The 16,010-nt window shown below is 49.3% G+C and overlaps 1 protein-coding gene across 4 annotated transcripts in view; it reads left to right on the top strand.

Moving 5' to 3' along the window:
• Nucleotides 1–16,010, top strand: part of LOC110500907 (serine/threonine-protein kinase B-raf-like) — a 44,509-nt gene that overhangs the window by 20,904 nt on the left and 7,595 nt on the right. For 3 of the 4 annotated variants that reach the window (XM_036956701.1, XM_036956699.1, XM_036956702.1), the window contains 9 exons: nt 1,322–1,441; nt 1,926–2,085; nt 4,336–4,375; nt 4,979–5,107; nt 8,819–8,955; nt 9,941–10,143; nt 13,399–13,575; nt 14,079–14,125; nt 15,866–15,984. In XM_036956701.1, coding sequence (XP_036812596.1) covers nt 1,322–1,441; nt 1,926–2,085; nt 4,336–4,375; nt 4,979–5,107; nt 8,819–8,955; nt 9,941–10,143; nt 13,399–13,575; nt 14,079–14,125; nt 15,866–15,984 — 1,132 coding nt within the window. The remainder of the gene's footprint in view (nt 1–1,321; nt 1,442–1,925; nt 2,086–4,335; nt 4,376–4,978; nt 5,108–8,818; nt 8,956–9,940; nt 10,144–13,398; nt 13,576–14,078; nt 14,126–15,865; nt 15,985–16,010) is intronic. The other variant, XM_036956700.1, reaches the window with a different exon arrangement.

The raw sequence follows: 16,010 nt of genomic DNA on the forward strand, positions 1-16,010 counted from the left end.
CGGACGTTAGCTTGACCTGTCCCGGAGACGGACGTTAGCTTGACCTGTCCCCGAGACGGGACGTTAGCTTGACCTGTCCCCGAGACGGGACGTTAGCTTGACCTGTCCCCGAGACGGGACGTTAGCTTGACCTGTCCCCGAGACGTTAGTTAGCTTGACCTGTCCCCGAGACGGACGTTAGCTTGACCTGTCCCCGAGACGGACGTTAGCTTGACCTGTCCCCGAGACGGACGTTAGCTTGACCTGTCCCCGAGACGGACGTTAGCTTGACCTGTCCCCGAGACGGACGTTAGCTTGACCTGTCCCCGAGACGGACGTTAGCTTGACCTGTCCCCGAGACGGCCGTTAGCTTGACCTGTCCCCGAGACGGCCGTTAGCTTGACCTGTCCCCGAGACGGACGTTAGCTTGACCTGTCCCCGAGACGGACGTTAGCTTGACCTGTCCCCGAGACGGACGTTAGCTTGACCTGTCCCCGAGACGGACGTTAGCTTGACCTGTCCCCGAGACGGACGTTAGCTTGACCTGTCCCCGAGACGGACGTTAGCTTGACCTGTCCCCGAGACGGACGTTAGCTTGACCTGTCCCCGAGACGGACGTTAGCTTGACCTGTCCCCGAGACGGACGTTAGCTTGACCTGTCCCCGAGACGGACGTTAGCTTGACCTGTCCCCGAGACGGACGTTAGCTTGACCTGTCCCCGAGACGGACGTTAGCTTGACCTGTCCCCGAGACGGACGTTAGCTTGACCTGTCCCCGATACGGACGTTAGCTTGACCTGTCCCCGATACGGACGTTAGCTTGACCTGTCCCCGAGACTGAAGTTAGCTTGACCTGTCCCCGAGACGTTAGTTAGCTTGACCTGTCCCCGATACGGACGTTAGCTTGACCTGTCCCCGAGACGGACGTTAGCTTGACCTGTCTCCGAGACGGACGTTAGCTTGACCTGTCCCCGAGACGGACGTTAGCTTGACCTGTCCCCGAGACGGACGTTAGCTTGACCTGTCCCCGAGACGGACGTTAGCTTGACCTGTTCCCGAGACGGACGTTAGCTTGACCTGTCCCCGAGACAGACGTTAGCTTGACCTGTCCCCGAGACGGACATTAGCTTGATCTGCCCCTTCAGCTTATTGCTAGTGTCCCAGTTCTATCCTGTATGTTGGGTCTCTGCTAGTGTCCCAGTTCTATCCTGTATGTTGGGTCTCTGCTAGTGTCCCAGTTCTATCCTGTATGTTGGGTCTCTGCTAGTGTCCCAGTTCTATCCTGTATGTTGGGTCTCTGCTAGTGTCCCAGTTCTATCCTGTATGTTGGGTCTCTGCTGCAGTTTGCTGCTGGTGTCGAAGTTCTTTGAGCACCACCCCATCACCCAGGAGGAGGTGTCGTCAGAGGGCACCACCCCCGTGTCCGAGGCCTACCCGTCACTGCCCCCGTCCGACTCCACCGGGTGAGTCTCACAGCTGTCCTGATCCCATTCTCACCTCGGCACAGTTGACGGAAAGGAGACGAGGAGAGGAAGCCATTTTTGAAGACTAATGAAACACAGACTTGATAATCTTATATCAAATCAAATGAAATCTATGGTGTTTTGATTGAATCTAGCAAGGAGATATAATCAATGTAGACTGGAATCTCTGCTAATGCTTTGCCACATGTCCCCAGTGAGATGACCCTCATGTCCCCAGGGAGATGATCCTCCCCTCTTAACCGCTCTCTGAACCCAGGTTCCTGTCCCCGTCTAAGTCCATCTCCATCCCCCCCAGAGTTTCAACCCCCATCCTCCCTGACCACTGACCTCTCTCTGACCCCCAGGTCCCTGTGCCACGCCAGTGTGTCCCCGTCTAAGTCCATCCCCATCCCCCAGAGTTTCAACCCCCAACCTCCCTGACCACTGACCTCTCTCTCTCTCTCTCTCTCTCTCTGACCCCCAGGTCCCTGTGTCACGCCAGCGTGTCCCCGTCCAAGTCCATCCCTATCCCCCAGAACTTCAGGCCCGGAGAAGAGGACCACAGGAACCAGTTTGGACAGAGAGACCGCTCGTCTTCCGCTCCCAACGTCCACATCAACACCATCGAACCCGTCAACATAGACGTGAGTCCAATATCCCCTTTTGTCTGTGTGTCCGATGGCGCAGACACTCCCCCTGCTGGAGACAAGTAGTACTGTGTTTACAGGAAGTAGGGCCTGTCATCATTCACTTTGAACTGGACTGTGTGTTTACAGGAAGTAGGGCCTGTCATCATTCACTTTGAACTGGACTGTGTGTTTACAGGCAGTAGGGCCTGTCATCATTCACTTTGAACTGGACTGTGTGTTTACTGGCAATAGGGCCTGTCATCATTCACTTTGAACTGGACTGTGTGTTTACTGGCAGTAGCTTGCAGCACGACTTTAGATCAATAGAACACATTCACCAAAATACACCTGAAATGAATTTCTGTAAATATGTAAATATCAGGGAGTCCTCTTACATTTGGGAACTTTACAGTCCTGTTGATCAAACAACCATGAAAAGGCAGTATGTCTCTCCCTCAGTTATACACATCAACAAGATCAACAGCTAATGCTAGCCAGAGAAAGATGAGCTAACATCTAACGAAGTAACATTTTTAAATAAACCCTCTAAAACTTTTTTTTACCTAATTTGACTGTCAAAATTGCACTGATAAACGATGGGGAATTGTAGCCTCCTCGTCTTTCTGCAGTTTGCCTGCCAACAATGCAAGGCTTGTCCCCAACCAAGCACACAAGCCAACTGGCTAAAGTTGGCTAGCTTAGCTAGCTACTTCCAGACACAAATTAGTAACTTTTTACTCTGACAATTTGACTCCACCAACCAAGCACACAAGCCAACTGGCTAAAGTTGGCTAGCTTAGCTAGCTACTTCCAGACACAGCAGAGCTGTTTACATGTTACCGAGAGCGTTCTTGACTAACTATGACTTTCTCTTCCTACGTTTACTGACCCCGGGTTAGACTCAGCAGGTGTTTCACGTTGGTACATTCATCAGTTATTCTCTGAATTTACGAATGCGAGAGATATGCTAACTGGATAACGCGTTCTAGTTCTTGCTAGCTTTACCCAATGACACCTGCATCTCTAGCCGTGTGTATAGCCACCTGAAAAACAAGATGACGGAAGAGTCAGTCACTCACCCACTCTTCCAATGACATGGTATCCTCCTAGCAGCTAGCTCGCTAGCTAACGTTAGGCTCCGTGTTTTTAGCTCGCTAGCTAACGTTAGGCTCCGTGTTTTTAGCTCGCTAGCTAACGTTAGGCTCCGTGTTTTTAGCTCGCTAGCTAACGTTAGGCTCCGTGTTTTTAGCTCGCTAGCTAACGTTAGGCTCCGTGTTTTTAGCTCGCTAGCTAACGTTAGGCTCCGTGTTTTTAGCTCGCTAGCTAACGTTAGGCTCCGTGTTTTTAGCTCGCTAGCTAACGTTAGGCCCCGTGTTTTTAGCTCGCTAGCTAACGTTAGGCTCCGTGTTTTTAGCTCGCTACATAACTAGATACGCTAGCCTATCAGCCATGTTATTGCTGACTTGTGATCATTTGGCCTTGCTAGTTTGATTTATATTGTCATTCTCAACCTTAGTTACATTCGTCTGGTTTTTGTTTTTGTCCATAATATTGTGCCATTGAAACTGAGACAGTGCATTCCTTATGGTATCAGGCCCGCTGTGATTTACAACCCGATAGCAATATGTTTTGGGACTACCAAGAAATGTATTAGTTTATTATATTAATTATACATTGAACTACATCCACCTGTTCTGCCATCAATGCCTTTTAGTGTACATCATAACATTTAGAGTCAAATATTATTATTATTATTATTATTATTATTATTATTATGACCTATTTTTAAAACCTTTTTAATAAAGTTAGTTTTGGATACATAAACTGGGAATTTTATATTTTTTGACTAATATATAATTTTATGAAAACAGTGTTGACTGTTTTCATATCTGCAAAAGTGTTATACAAGCTACCAAGATATAACCCAATCTGTAGCGTTTATCTGGAATCTGAGATGACTAGCAGTCTTCACAGTATTGTGATTCTCTGTTATTTCCTCTCTCTCTGTCTCTCTCTCGCGCTCTCGGTCTCTCTCTGTCTCTGTCTGTCTCTCTCTCTGTCTCTGTCTCTCTGTCTCTCTCTCTGTCTCTGTCTCTCTCTCTGTCTCTGTCTCTCTCTCTCTCTCTCTCTCTCTCTCTCTGTCTCTCTCTCTCTCTCTGTCTGTCTCTCTCTCTCTCTGTCTCTGTCTGTCTCTCTCTGTCTGTCTCTCTCTCTGTCTCTGTCTCTCTCTCTGTCTCTGTCTCTCTGTCTCTTTCTTTCTTTCAGGACTTGATTCGAGACCAAGGTTTACAGAGATCAGAAGGAGGTAAGGAAGCTATCATCATCACTAATTCAATCAACAAGTCCCCCCACCACCACCACCACCCCCATATCCTGCATCTGTGTTCTCTTTCTCTCTTGTTTTACAAGGTCCTCGAAACTCATTTTGTCCAGTCAGAATTCTAATTCTACTAGTCTTGTTGATGCATATTTAGAATATTTGTCCTTAGACTGTAAAACTCTGTCCCTTTTTAAGGAGACTTCCCCTTTAAGCGAGCCATCTACCCTTTTTATTCCCCTAACATTCTCTGATTTCTACTGCCCATCCATGCTCCCTCTGAAAGAGTGTAGACTACTTACTATAGGGCCAGTCTCAAATGGTACCCTAGTCCCTATCTAGTGCACTACTTTTCGCCAGTGAAAATGTGTGGAAAAACTCCCTAACTTTCTACTGGTCCACGGAGACAGATTCATGCATTCTCCTCATTGGCACTCATTGGGCTCTGGCCAGAAGTAGAGCACAGTACAGTGACTAGGCGTCCATTTTGGATCGGGCCTACAGTAGGTACCATAGAGAAGTGGGCCCAGTAGCTGGTCTTCAGGGCCAGTGATCCTGCTGTGTCTGTCTCTCTTTCCCGCCCTCCTGCAGCCCCCCCCTTGCAGACCCACCCACCCGCCCGCTGCTTGAGGAAGCACCGAACACGGATCTCAAGCCCCCTCCTATACTCCTACCCCAATGACATAGTCTTTGATTTTGAGTCCGAGCCTGTGTTCCGAGGTAGCTAGGCCTCTGTGGCGTGCCTCTGTGTGTGGTATTGTGGTGTGTGTGTGTATTGTGGTGATGTGTGTGTGTGTGTGTGTCCTCACCTCCCACCCTTGTTTTGGCCCTCCACTGTCTGTCTGTGTTTCGCTCTTCACTCTCTTTCCTTATGTTTTCTCTCACTACCATAATCCCTCACACTGTCACTACCGACACCCCCCCCCCCCCCCCCCCCTCTGCTTCCAAAACGCTCATATGGGAGGGTTTTTGTGTTTCAGGGCCTGTGTCCACAAAGCATCTCTGAGTAGGGCTGAGGCTATAGGATCTGCTCGTATATTCTGATTCATTATGATCTAGAAGGGAACGCCGATCCTACCCTGAGATCCTTTGGATCCAGGCTCTGATCAGGGAATAGGAAAAGACACTATAGATGTATAGGACATTATATAAATGTCCTCAGAACTGACATATCATGTAACAGTGTACTGTGTTGACTGACTGTAGTTGACCATGTAATGTGTTGACTGACTGTAGTTGACTGACTGTAGTTGACAGTGTAATGTGTTGACTGACTGTAGTTGACGGTGTAATGCGTTGACTGACTGTAGTTGACGGTGTAATGCGTTGACTGACTGTAGTTGACGGTGTAATGCGTTGACTGACTGTAGTTGACGGTGTAATGTGTTGACTGACTGTAGTTGACCATGTAATGTGTTGACTGACTGTAGTTGACTGACTGTAGTTGACTGACTGTAGTTGACGGTAAAATGCGTTGACTGACTGTAGTTGACGGTGTAATGCGTTGACTGACTGTAGTTGACGGTAAAATGCGTTGACTGACTGTAGTTGACGGTGTAATGCGTTGACTGACTGTAGTTGACGGTGTAATGCGTTGACTGACTGTAGTTGACGGTGTAATGCGTTGACTGACTGTAGTTGACGGTGTAATGCGTTGACTGACTGTAGTTGACGGTGTAATGTGTTGACTGACTGTAGTTGACAGTGTAATGTGTGAACTGACTGTAGTTGACAGTGTAATGTGTTGACTGACAGTAGTTGACTGACTGTAGTTGACAGTGTAATGTATTCACTACCTTCCAGTGTGAGTAGGTTGTTGTCTTTTTAATGTATTGTTGGAAGCCACATTGAGATGTCATGGTTATAAAGTAGAGGATGCTGTTAAAGTACTACATTACCCAGAGTTCCCTACTGCACCAGGCACCTCCCCCCATCTCAGCAACACCCTCTCCTTCACACACCGGTGGCACTGATGGTTTCCTCTGAACTGACGGCTTCTACGGTTGTGGCTAGATGGAGGATTTGACAGGTTAGGGAGAAGTTGACAGGTTAGGGAGAAGTTGACAGGTTAGGGAGAAGTTGACAGGTTAGGGAGAAGTTGACAGGTTAGGGAGAAGTTGACAGGTTAGGGAGAAGTTGACAGGTTAGGGAGAAGTTGACAGGTTAGGGAGAAGTTGACAGGTTAGGGAGAAGTTGACAGGTTAGGGAGAAGTTGACAGGTTAGGGAGAAGTTGACAGGTTAGGGAGAAGTTGACAGGTTAGGGAGAAGTTGACAGGTTAGGGAGAAGTTGACGATTTAGGGAGAAGTTGACGGGTTAGGGAGGAGTTGAGTTGACAGGTTAGGGAGGAGTTGACAGGTTAGGGAGGAGTTGAGTTGACAGGTTAGGGAGGAGTTGAGTTGACAGGTTAGGGAGGAGTTGAGTTGACAGGTTAGGGAGGAGTTGAGTTGACAGGTTAGGGAGGAGTTGAGTTGACAGGTTAGGGAGGAGTTGAGTTGACAGGTTAGGGAGGAGTTGAGTTGACAGGTTAGGGAGGAGTTGAGTTGACAGGTTAGGGAGGAGTTGACGATTTAGGGAGAAGTTGACGGGTTAGGGAGGAGTTGACAGGTTAGGGAGGAGTTGACAGGTTAGGGAGGAGTTGAGTTGACAGGTTAGGGAGGAGTTGAGTTGACAGGTTAGGGAGGAGTTGAGTTGACAGGTTAGGGAGGAGTTGAGTTGACAGGTTAGGGAGGAGTTGAGTTGACAGGTTAGGGAGGAGTTGAGTTGACAGGTTAGGGAGGAGTTGAGTTGACAGGTTAGGGAGGAGTTGAGTTGACAGGTTAGGGAGAAGTTGACAGGTTAGGGGGAATTTGAGTTGACAGGATAGGGGGAATTTGAGTTGACAGGATAGGGAGAATTTGAGTTGACAGGATAGGGAGAATTAGAGGTGGCGGGTTAGGGAGAATTTGACAGGTTAGGAGAATCAGGTTCAGGTTAGGGCGAAGACTGCTGTGCTCTAGCCACAAGTGTAGAAGCCATCAGTACCACCTCCCACTGTGACATCACCCCTCACCTCCCACTGTGACATCACCCCTCACCTCCAACACCACCAGGACACAACACTCCGACTCCCCTCAACCCTCCTGTTCTCTGAAACCCACTCTATGGCCCAATCCCAAATAGACCCCTAGACCCTACGCCAAGGATCCCTAATTACATTCAGCCGTGGGTCAAATTGTTTTCTTCATCCTTGAGCGGATGGTAAGGGGTTGCTGGAGCATAGTTATTAATCATTTGTATCGCTGCAAATTGACCGCAAGTATCCCAAATAGATAGATATATATATATTATATATTATATTATATTAGAGGGAAAATCAATTCAAACCTTGATTACATGTCAGTCTCTATTTATGCGTTGGAATAGTTGGACAGTTTTCCTAAATTTAAAATCACAGAGCTCATTTTCTGATGATTTTATGTCTCTTTTTGTTTCATTAATGAAAAATTATTTCTTAATAAAATATATACAAAATATTTTTGATCTGAACATTTTGGGAGCCAAATTAAATCGCCCATTGGGGAACCCTGCCCTATGATCGACCCTATGATCGACCCTTAGAGCCTATGATCGCACCCCTAGAGCCTATGATCGCACCCCTAGAGCCTATGATCGCACCCCTAGAGCCTATGATTGCACCCCTAGAGCCTATGATCGCACCCCTAGAGCCTATGATCGCACCCCTAGACCCTATTATCGACCCCTAGACCCTATGATCGACCCCTAGACCCTATGATCGGACCCCTAGACCCTATGATCGGACCCCTAGACCCTATGATCGACCCCTAGACCCTATGATCGACCCCTAGATCCTATGATCGACCCCTAGACCCTATGATCGAACCCCTAGACCCTATGATCGGACCCCTAGACCCTATGATCGACCCCATGCACTTGTGGAGATCAGAGATGTTTTTTGACAGGTGTAAGCAATAGGGTAATTGTTCCAACTTGCTCTCTGATTGGCTAGGTGGAAGTTTCACTGTTTTGTTTTATACCCGTCAAATCATTTCATAGGGTCTAGGGGTCGATCCCAGGGCATAGGGTCTAGGGGTCGATCCCAGGGCATAGGGTCTAGGGGTCGATCCCAGGGCATAGGGTCTAGGGGTCGATCCTAGGGCATAAGGTCTAGGGGTTGATCCTAGGGCATAGGGTGTAGGTGTCAGTTTGGGACTGGACATATCCCTTCTCTCTATCACTCAAGCCCTGTCTTCCTCCTCTTCCTCCTCTTCCTCCTCCTACCGCCTTCTGTTTGCCCTCCGTTTCTTCTCATCCTCATCTTTCCTTTTCTTTTGTTTTCCTCCTCCACCCCCCCCTCCCTCCCTCCCTCCCCCCTAACCCCCTCCCTCACTCCCTCCCTAACCCCCTCCCTCCCTCTCCTACTTCCAATTAGGGTCGACTGCAGGGCTGTCGGCCACGCCCCCGGCCTCGCTGCCTGGCTCATTGACCAATGTGAAGGCTCCTCAGAAGTCTCCGTGTCCACAGAGAGAGAGGAAGTCATCGTCCTCGTCTGACGACCGCAATAAGATGGTGAGACACAACCGCTACAAAACACAGACCTTCCTAGAGCTGATTGGTGTATAAGGAACACAGACCTTCCTAGAGCTGATTGGTGTATAAGGAACACAGACCTTCCTAGAGCTGATTGGTGTATAAGGAACACAGACCTTCCTAGAGCTGATTGGTGTATAAGGAACATAGACCTTCCTAGAGCTGATTGGTGTATAAGGAACACAGACCTTAGAGCTGATTGGTGTATAAGGAACACAGACCTTCCTAGAGCTGATTGGTGTATAAGGAACACAGACCTTCCTAGAGCTGATTGGTGTATAAGGAACACAGACCTCAGAGCTGATTGGTGTTTAAGGAACACAGACCTTCCTAGAGCTGATTGGTGTATAAGGAACACAGACCTTAGAGCTGATTGGTGTATAAGGAACACAGACCCTAGAGCTGATTGGTGTATAAGGAACACAGACCTTCCTAGAGCTGATTGGTGTATAAGGAACATAGACCTTCCTAGAGCTGATTGGTGTATAAGGAACACAGACCTTCCTAGAGCTGATTGGTGTATAAGGAACACAGACCTTCCTAGAGCTGATTGGTGTATAAGGAACACAGACCTCAGAGCTGATTGGTGTATAAGGAACACAGACCTTCCTAGGGCTGATTGGTGTATAAGGAACACAGACCCTAGAGCTGATTGGTGTATAAGGAACACAGACCTTAGAGCTGATTGGTGTATAAGGAACACAGACCCTAGAGCTAATTGGTGTATCACAAAGCAGGATAAATAAGTTTACAATATGACTGAGATGCCAAACAATGACTATAGGAGTTGTCAAGATGGCTAGAAAATGACCAGGTAATCAGTCGGAGAAAGACCTAGTAAAAACACACACAGTGTGGTGACACGCACAGAGCCTGTCACCGTGCGCTGCCACTTTAAGACCGGCTCTGTTGTAAAAGCAGGAAGTAAAACCATCTGTGTGTGCCTCCCCTCCCCCCCATGTAGAAAACCCTGGGCAGACGGGACTCGAGTGACGACTGGGAGATCCCAGAAGGTCAGATCACCCTGGGTCAGAGGATAGGCTCTGGATCCTTTGGGACCGTCTTCAAGGGCAAGTGGCACGGAGACGTGGCGGTGAAGATGTTGAACGTGACAGCTCCCACCCCACAGCAGCTACAGGCCTTTAAGAACGAAGTGGGAGTCCTCCGGTAAGACACGTTTTAACGGTTATGTCATGTCATGAAACGCTCGGCATGTACACAGTGGTGGAATACTAGTTTTACCTGCAGATGTTGAGGTGATTAACTGCTACCTTCCAGGTCTTAGGTGTGTTGGGATATACAGTATAACGGGCAAGTATAGTGTAAACAGGGCTTCTGTTTTGTCATGAAATAGCAGGGCTTCTGTGTTTTGTCATGAAATAACAGGGCTTCTGTTCCGTCATGAAATCGCAGGGCTTCTGTTCCGTCATGAAATAACAGGGCTTCTGTTTTGTCATGAAATAACAGGGCTTCTGTTCCGTCATGAAATAGCAGGGCTTCTGTGTTTTGTCATGAAATAACAGGGCTTCTGTTCCGTCATGAAATCGCAGGGCTTCTGTTCCGTCATGAAATAGCAGGGCTTCTGTTTTGTCATGAAATAACAGGGCTTCTGTTCCGTCATGAAATAGCAGGGCTTCTGTTTTGTCATGAAATAGCAGGGCTTCTGTGTTTTGTCATGAAATAGCAGGGCTTCTGTGTTTTGTCATGAAATAGCAGGGCTTCTGTTTTGTCATGAAATAGCAGGGCTTCTGTTCCGTCATGAAATAGCAGGGCTTCTGTTTTGTCATGAAATAGCAGGGCTTCTGTTCCGTCATGAAATAGCAGGGCTTCTGTGTTTTGTCATGAAATAGCAGGGCTTCTGTGTTTTGTCATGAAATAGCAGGGCTTCTGTTCCGTCATGATATAGCAGGGCTTCTGTTCCGTCATGAAATAGCAGGGCTTCTGTGTTTTGTCATGAAATAGCAGGGCTTCTGTGTTTTGTCATGAAATAGCAGGGCTTCTGTTCCGTCATGAAATAGCAGGGCTTCTGTGTTTTGTCATGAAATAGCAGGGCTTCTGTGTTTTGTCATGAAATAGCAGGGCTTCTGTTTTGTCATGAAATAGCAGGGCTTCTGTTCCGTCATGAAATAGCAGGGCTTCTGTGTTTTGTCATGAAATAACAGGGCTTCTGTTCCGTCATGAAATAGCAGGGCTTCTGTTCCGTCATGAAATAGCAGGGCTTCTGTTTTGTCATGAAATAGCAGGGCTTCTGTGTTTTGTCATGAAATAGCAGGGCTTCTGTGTTTTGTCATGAAATAACAGGGCTTCTGTTTTGTCATGAAATAGCAGGGCTTCTGTTCCGTCATGATATAGCAGGGCTTCTGTTCCGTCATGAAATAGCAGGGCTTCTGTTTTGTCATGAAATAGCAGGGCTTCTGTTTTGTCATGAAATAGCAGGGCTTCTGTGTTTTGTCATGAAATAGCAGGGCTTCTGTTCCGTCATGAAATAGCAGGGCTTCTGTTCCGTCATGAAATAGCAGGGCTTCTGTTTTGTCATGAAATAGCAGGGCTTCTGTTTTGTCATGAAATAGCAGGGCTTCTGTTTTGTCATGAAATAGCAGGGCTTCTGTTTTGTCATGAAATAGCAGGGCTTCTGTTTTGTCATGAAATAGCAGGGCTTCTGTTTTGTCATGAAATAGCAGGGCTTCTGTTTTGTCATGAAATAGCAGGGCTTCTGTTTTGTCATGAAATAGCAGGGCTTCTGTTCCGTCATGATATAGCAGGGCTTCTGTTTTGTCATGAAATAGCAGGGCTTCTGTTCCGTCATGATATAGCAGGGCTTCTGTTCCGTCATGAAATAGCAGGGCTTCTGTTTTGTCATGAAATAGCAGGGCTTCTGTTCCGTCATGAAATAGCAGGGCTTCTGTGTTTTGTCATGAAATAGCAGGGCTTCTGTGTTTTGTCATGAAATAGCAGGGCTTCTGTTCCGTCATGAAATAGCAGGGCTTCTGTGTTTTGTCATGAAACAACAGGGCTTCTGTTCCATCATGAAATAGCAGGGCTTCTGTGTTTTGTCATGAAATAGCAGGGCTTCTGTGTTTTGTCATGAAATAGCAGGGCTTCTGTGTTTTGTCATGAAACAACAGGGCTTCTGTTTTTTGTCATGAAATAGCAGGGCTTCTGTGTTTTGTCATGAAATAGCAGGGCTTCTGTTTTGTCATGAAATAGCAGGGCTTCTGTTTTGTCATGAAATAACAGGGCTTCTGTTTTGTCATGAAATAACAGGGCTTCTGTTTTGTCATGAAATAGCAGGGCTTCTGTTTTGTCATGAAACAACAGGGCTTATGTGTTTTGTCATGAAATAACAGGGCTTCTGTTTTGTCATGAAATAACAGGGCTTCTGTTTTGTCATGAAATAACAGGGCTTCTGTTTTGTCATGAAATAGCAGGGCTTCTGTTTTGTCATGAAATAACAGGGCTTCTGTTTTGTCATGAAATAACAGGGCTTCTGTTTTGTCATGAAATAACAGGGCTTCTGTTTTGTCATGAAACAACAGGGCTTATGTGTTTTGTCATGAAATAACAGGGCTTCTGTTTTGTCATGAAATAACAGGGCTTCTGTTCCGTCATGAAATAGCAGGGCTTCTGTTCCGTCATGAAATAGCAGGGCTTCTGTTCCGTCATGAAATAGCAGGGCTTCTGTTTTGTCATGAAATAACAGGGCTTCTGTTTTGTCATGAAATAACAGGGCTTCTGTTCCGTCATGAAATCGCAGGGCTTCTGTTCCGTCATGAAATAGCAGGGCTTCTGTTTTGTCATGAAATAACAGGGCTTCTGTTCCGTCATGAAATAGCAGGGCTTCTGTGTTTTGTCATGAAATAGCAGGGCTTCTGTTTTGTCATGAAATAGCAGGGCTTCTGTTTTGTCATGAAATAGCAGGGCTTCTGTTTTGTCATGAAATAGCAGGGCTTCTGTTTTGTCATGAAATAACAGGGCTTCTGTGTTTTGTCATGAAATAGCAGGGCTTCTGTTCCGTCATGAAATAGCAGGGCTTCTGTTCCGTCATGAAATAGCAGGGCTTCTGTTTTGTCATGAAATAGCAGGGCTTCTGTGTTTTGTCATGAAATAGCAGGGCTTCTGTTTTGTCATGAAATAGCAGGGCTTCTGTTCCGTCATGAAATAGCAGGGCTTCTGTGTTTTGTCATGAAATAGCAGGGCTTCTGTTTTGTCATGAAATAGCAGGGCTTCTGTGTTTTGTCATGAAATAGCAGGGCTTCTGTTTTGTCATGAAATAGCAGGGCTTCTGTTCCGTCATGAAATAGCAGGGCTTCTGTTTTGTCATGAAATAGCAGGGCTTCTGTTCCGTCATGAAATAGCATGCTGGGTGGATAACTAAAAGCTCCTTGTCAGTGGTTTTGATATCCTCTCCCTGCTTCCTAACAGGAAGACTCGTCACGTCAACATCCTGCTGTTCATGGGTTACACCACCAAGCCTCAGCTGGCCATCGTGACCCAGTGGTGTGAGGGCTCCTCCCTCTACCACCATCTACACATCATAGAGACCAAGTTTGAGATGATCAAGCTCATAGACATCGCCCGGCAGACCGCGCAGGGCATGGAGTGAGTTAGTCTACAACACACGGGATGTACCCCGACTAGCACCCTGTTCCCAGAACTAGTCCCAGACATAGGGAATAGGCTGCTATTTGGGATGCATCCCCTGGTTCACGCCTTCGTCCCCTACGCTGACTCTCCTGGTTCACGCCCTCGTCCCTTACGCTGACTCTCCTGGTTCACACACTCGTCCACTACGCTGACTCTCCTGGTTGACACGCTCATCCCCTACGCTGCCTCTCCTGGTTCACGCCCTCGTCTCCTACGCTGACTCTCCTGGTTGACACGCTCGTCCCCTACGCTGACTCTCCTGGTTGACACGCTCGTCCCCTACGCTGACTCTCCTGGTTGACACGCTCGTCCCCTACGCTGCCTCTCCTGGTTCACGCCCTCGTCCCCTACGCTGACTCTCCTGGTTCACTAACTAACATTGGACTGTAAATATGTCTAGTGTACCAGTGTTTATTGATTACTAACTAACCTGGGATTGTTGTGGTTTTCCTCCCTAGTTATCTGCACGCCAAATCCATCATCCACAGAGACCTGAAGAGCAACAGTATCCTCTCTGACCTCTGACCTTTCACCTTTTTTTCCAACAAGCACCTTTCAGTCTTGTCTGACCTTTGACCCATTCTATAAGGAAGGCAGTCATAATCACCCCTCTCCGCTGTGTCACCTAATCCACATGTCATCGATAGGACATAGTCTTTGTGTTCAGATCTGTTTTTACATGGTAGTCATTTAGCAGGACGCTGTTATTCAGAGGGACCTACAGTTAGTGCCTCCATCTTCAGGTGAACTAGGTGAGACCGAGACCAGTGTCGGTGCAAGAAAGGCAAGGGTGTTAGTTGATGAATTGGCAAGGACAGCTATCAGCAGATACATCCATGGTTCTGTGTTTTTTAAAGCTGTTTGGTCCTACAGGAGTCTCCCCAGACAGAGCTCCCCCTCTCCCCAGACAGAGCTCCCCCTCTCCCTAGACAGAGCTCCCCCTCTCCCCAGACAGAGCTCCCCCTCTCCCTAGACGGAGCTCCCCCTCTCCCTAGACGGAGCTCCCCCTCTCCCTAGACGGAGCTCCCCCTCTCCCTAGACGGAGCTCCCCCTCTCCCTAGACGGAGCTCCCCCTCTTCCTAGACGGAGCTCCCCCTCTCCCTAGACGGAGCTCCCCCTCTCCCTAGACGGAGCTCCCCCTCTCCCTAGACGGAGCTCTCCCTCTCCCTAGACGGAGCTCCCCCTCTCTACCCAGACGGAGCTCCCCCTCTCCCCAGACGGAGCTCCCCCTCTCCCCAGACGGAGCTCCCCCTCTCCCCAGACGGAGCTCCCCCTCTCCCCAGACGGAGCTCCCCCTCTCCCCAGACGGAGCTCCCCCTCTCCCCCCCAGACGGAGCTCCCCCTCTCCCCCCCAGACGGAGCTCCTCCTCTCCCCCCCAGACGGAGCTCCCCCTCTCCCCCCCAGACGGAGCTCCCCCTCTCCCCCCCAGACGGAGCTCCCCCTCTCCCCCCCAGACGGAGCTCCCCCTCTCCCCCCCAGACGGAGCTCCCCCTCTCCCCCCCAGACGGAGCTCCCCCTCTCCCCCCCAGACGGAGCTCCCCCTCTCCCCCCCAGACGGAGCTCCCCCTCTCCCCCCCAGACGGAGCTCCCCCTCTCCCCCCCAGACGGAGTTCCCCCTCTCCCCCCAGACGGAGTTCCCCCTCTCCCCCCCAGACGGAGTTCCCCCTCTCCCCCCCAGACGGAGTTCCCCCTCTCCCCCCCAGACGGAGTTCCCCCTCTCCCCCCCAGACGGAGTTCCCCCTCTCCCCCCCAGACGGAGTTCCCCCTCTCCCCCCCAGACGGAGTTCCCCCTCTCCTCCCCAGACAGAGTTCCCCCTCTCCCCCCCCCCCTTCTCCTCCCCAGACGGAGCTCCCCCTCTCCTCCCCCCCTTCTCCTCCCCAGACGGAGCTCCCCTTCTCCTCCCCAGACGGAGTTCCCCCTCTCCTCCCCCCCTTCTCCTCCCCAGACGGAGTTCCCCCTCTCCTCCCCCCCTTCTCCTCCCCAGACGGAGTTCCCCCTCTCCTCCCCCCCTTCTCCTCCCCAGACGGAGTTCCCCCTCTCCTCCCCCCCTTCTCCTCCCCAGACGGAGTTCCCCCTCTCCTCCCCCCCTTCTCCTCCCCAGACGGAGCTCCCCTTCTCCTCCCCAGACGGAGCTCCCCTTCTCCTCCCCAGACGGAGCTCCCCTTCTCCTCCCCAGACGGAGCTCCCCCTCTCCCCAGACAGCGGTCCCTTAGCTTTCTGTTCCTTAACCCCTCTCCTCCCAGACATCTTCCTACACGAGGACCTGACCGTGAAGATAGGAGACTTCGGCCTGGCCACAGTGAAGTCACGCTGGAGCGGCTCCCACCAGTTTGAACAGCTCTCTGGCTCCATCCTGTGGATGGTGAGTGATACTGCAGGGATTAAGAG

Source organism: Oncorhynchus mykiss, chromosome 21 (assembly GCF_013265735.2).
Source record: "Oncorhynchus mykiss isolate Arlee chromosome 21, USDA_OmykA_1.1, whole genome shotgun sequence".
NCBI classification, from domain to species: domain Eukaryota; kingdom Metazoa; phylum Chordata; class Actinopteri; order Salmoniformes; family Salmonidae; genus Oncorhynchus; species Oncorhynchus mykiss.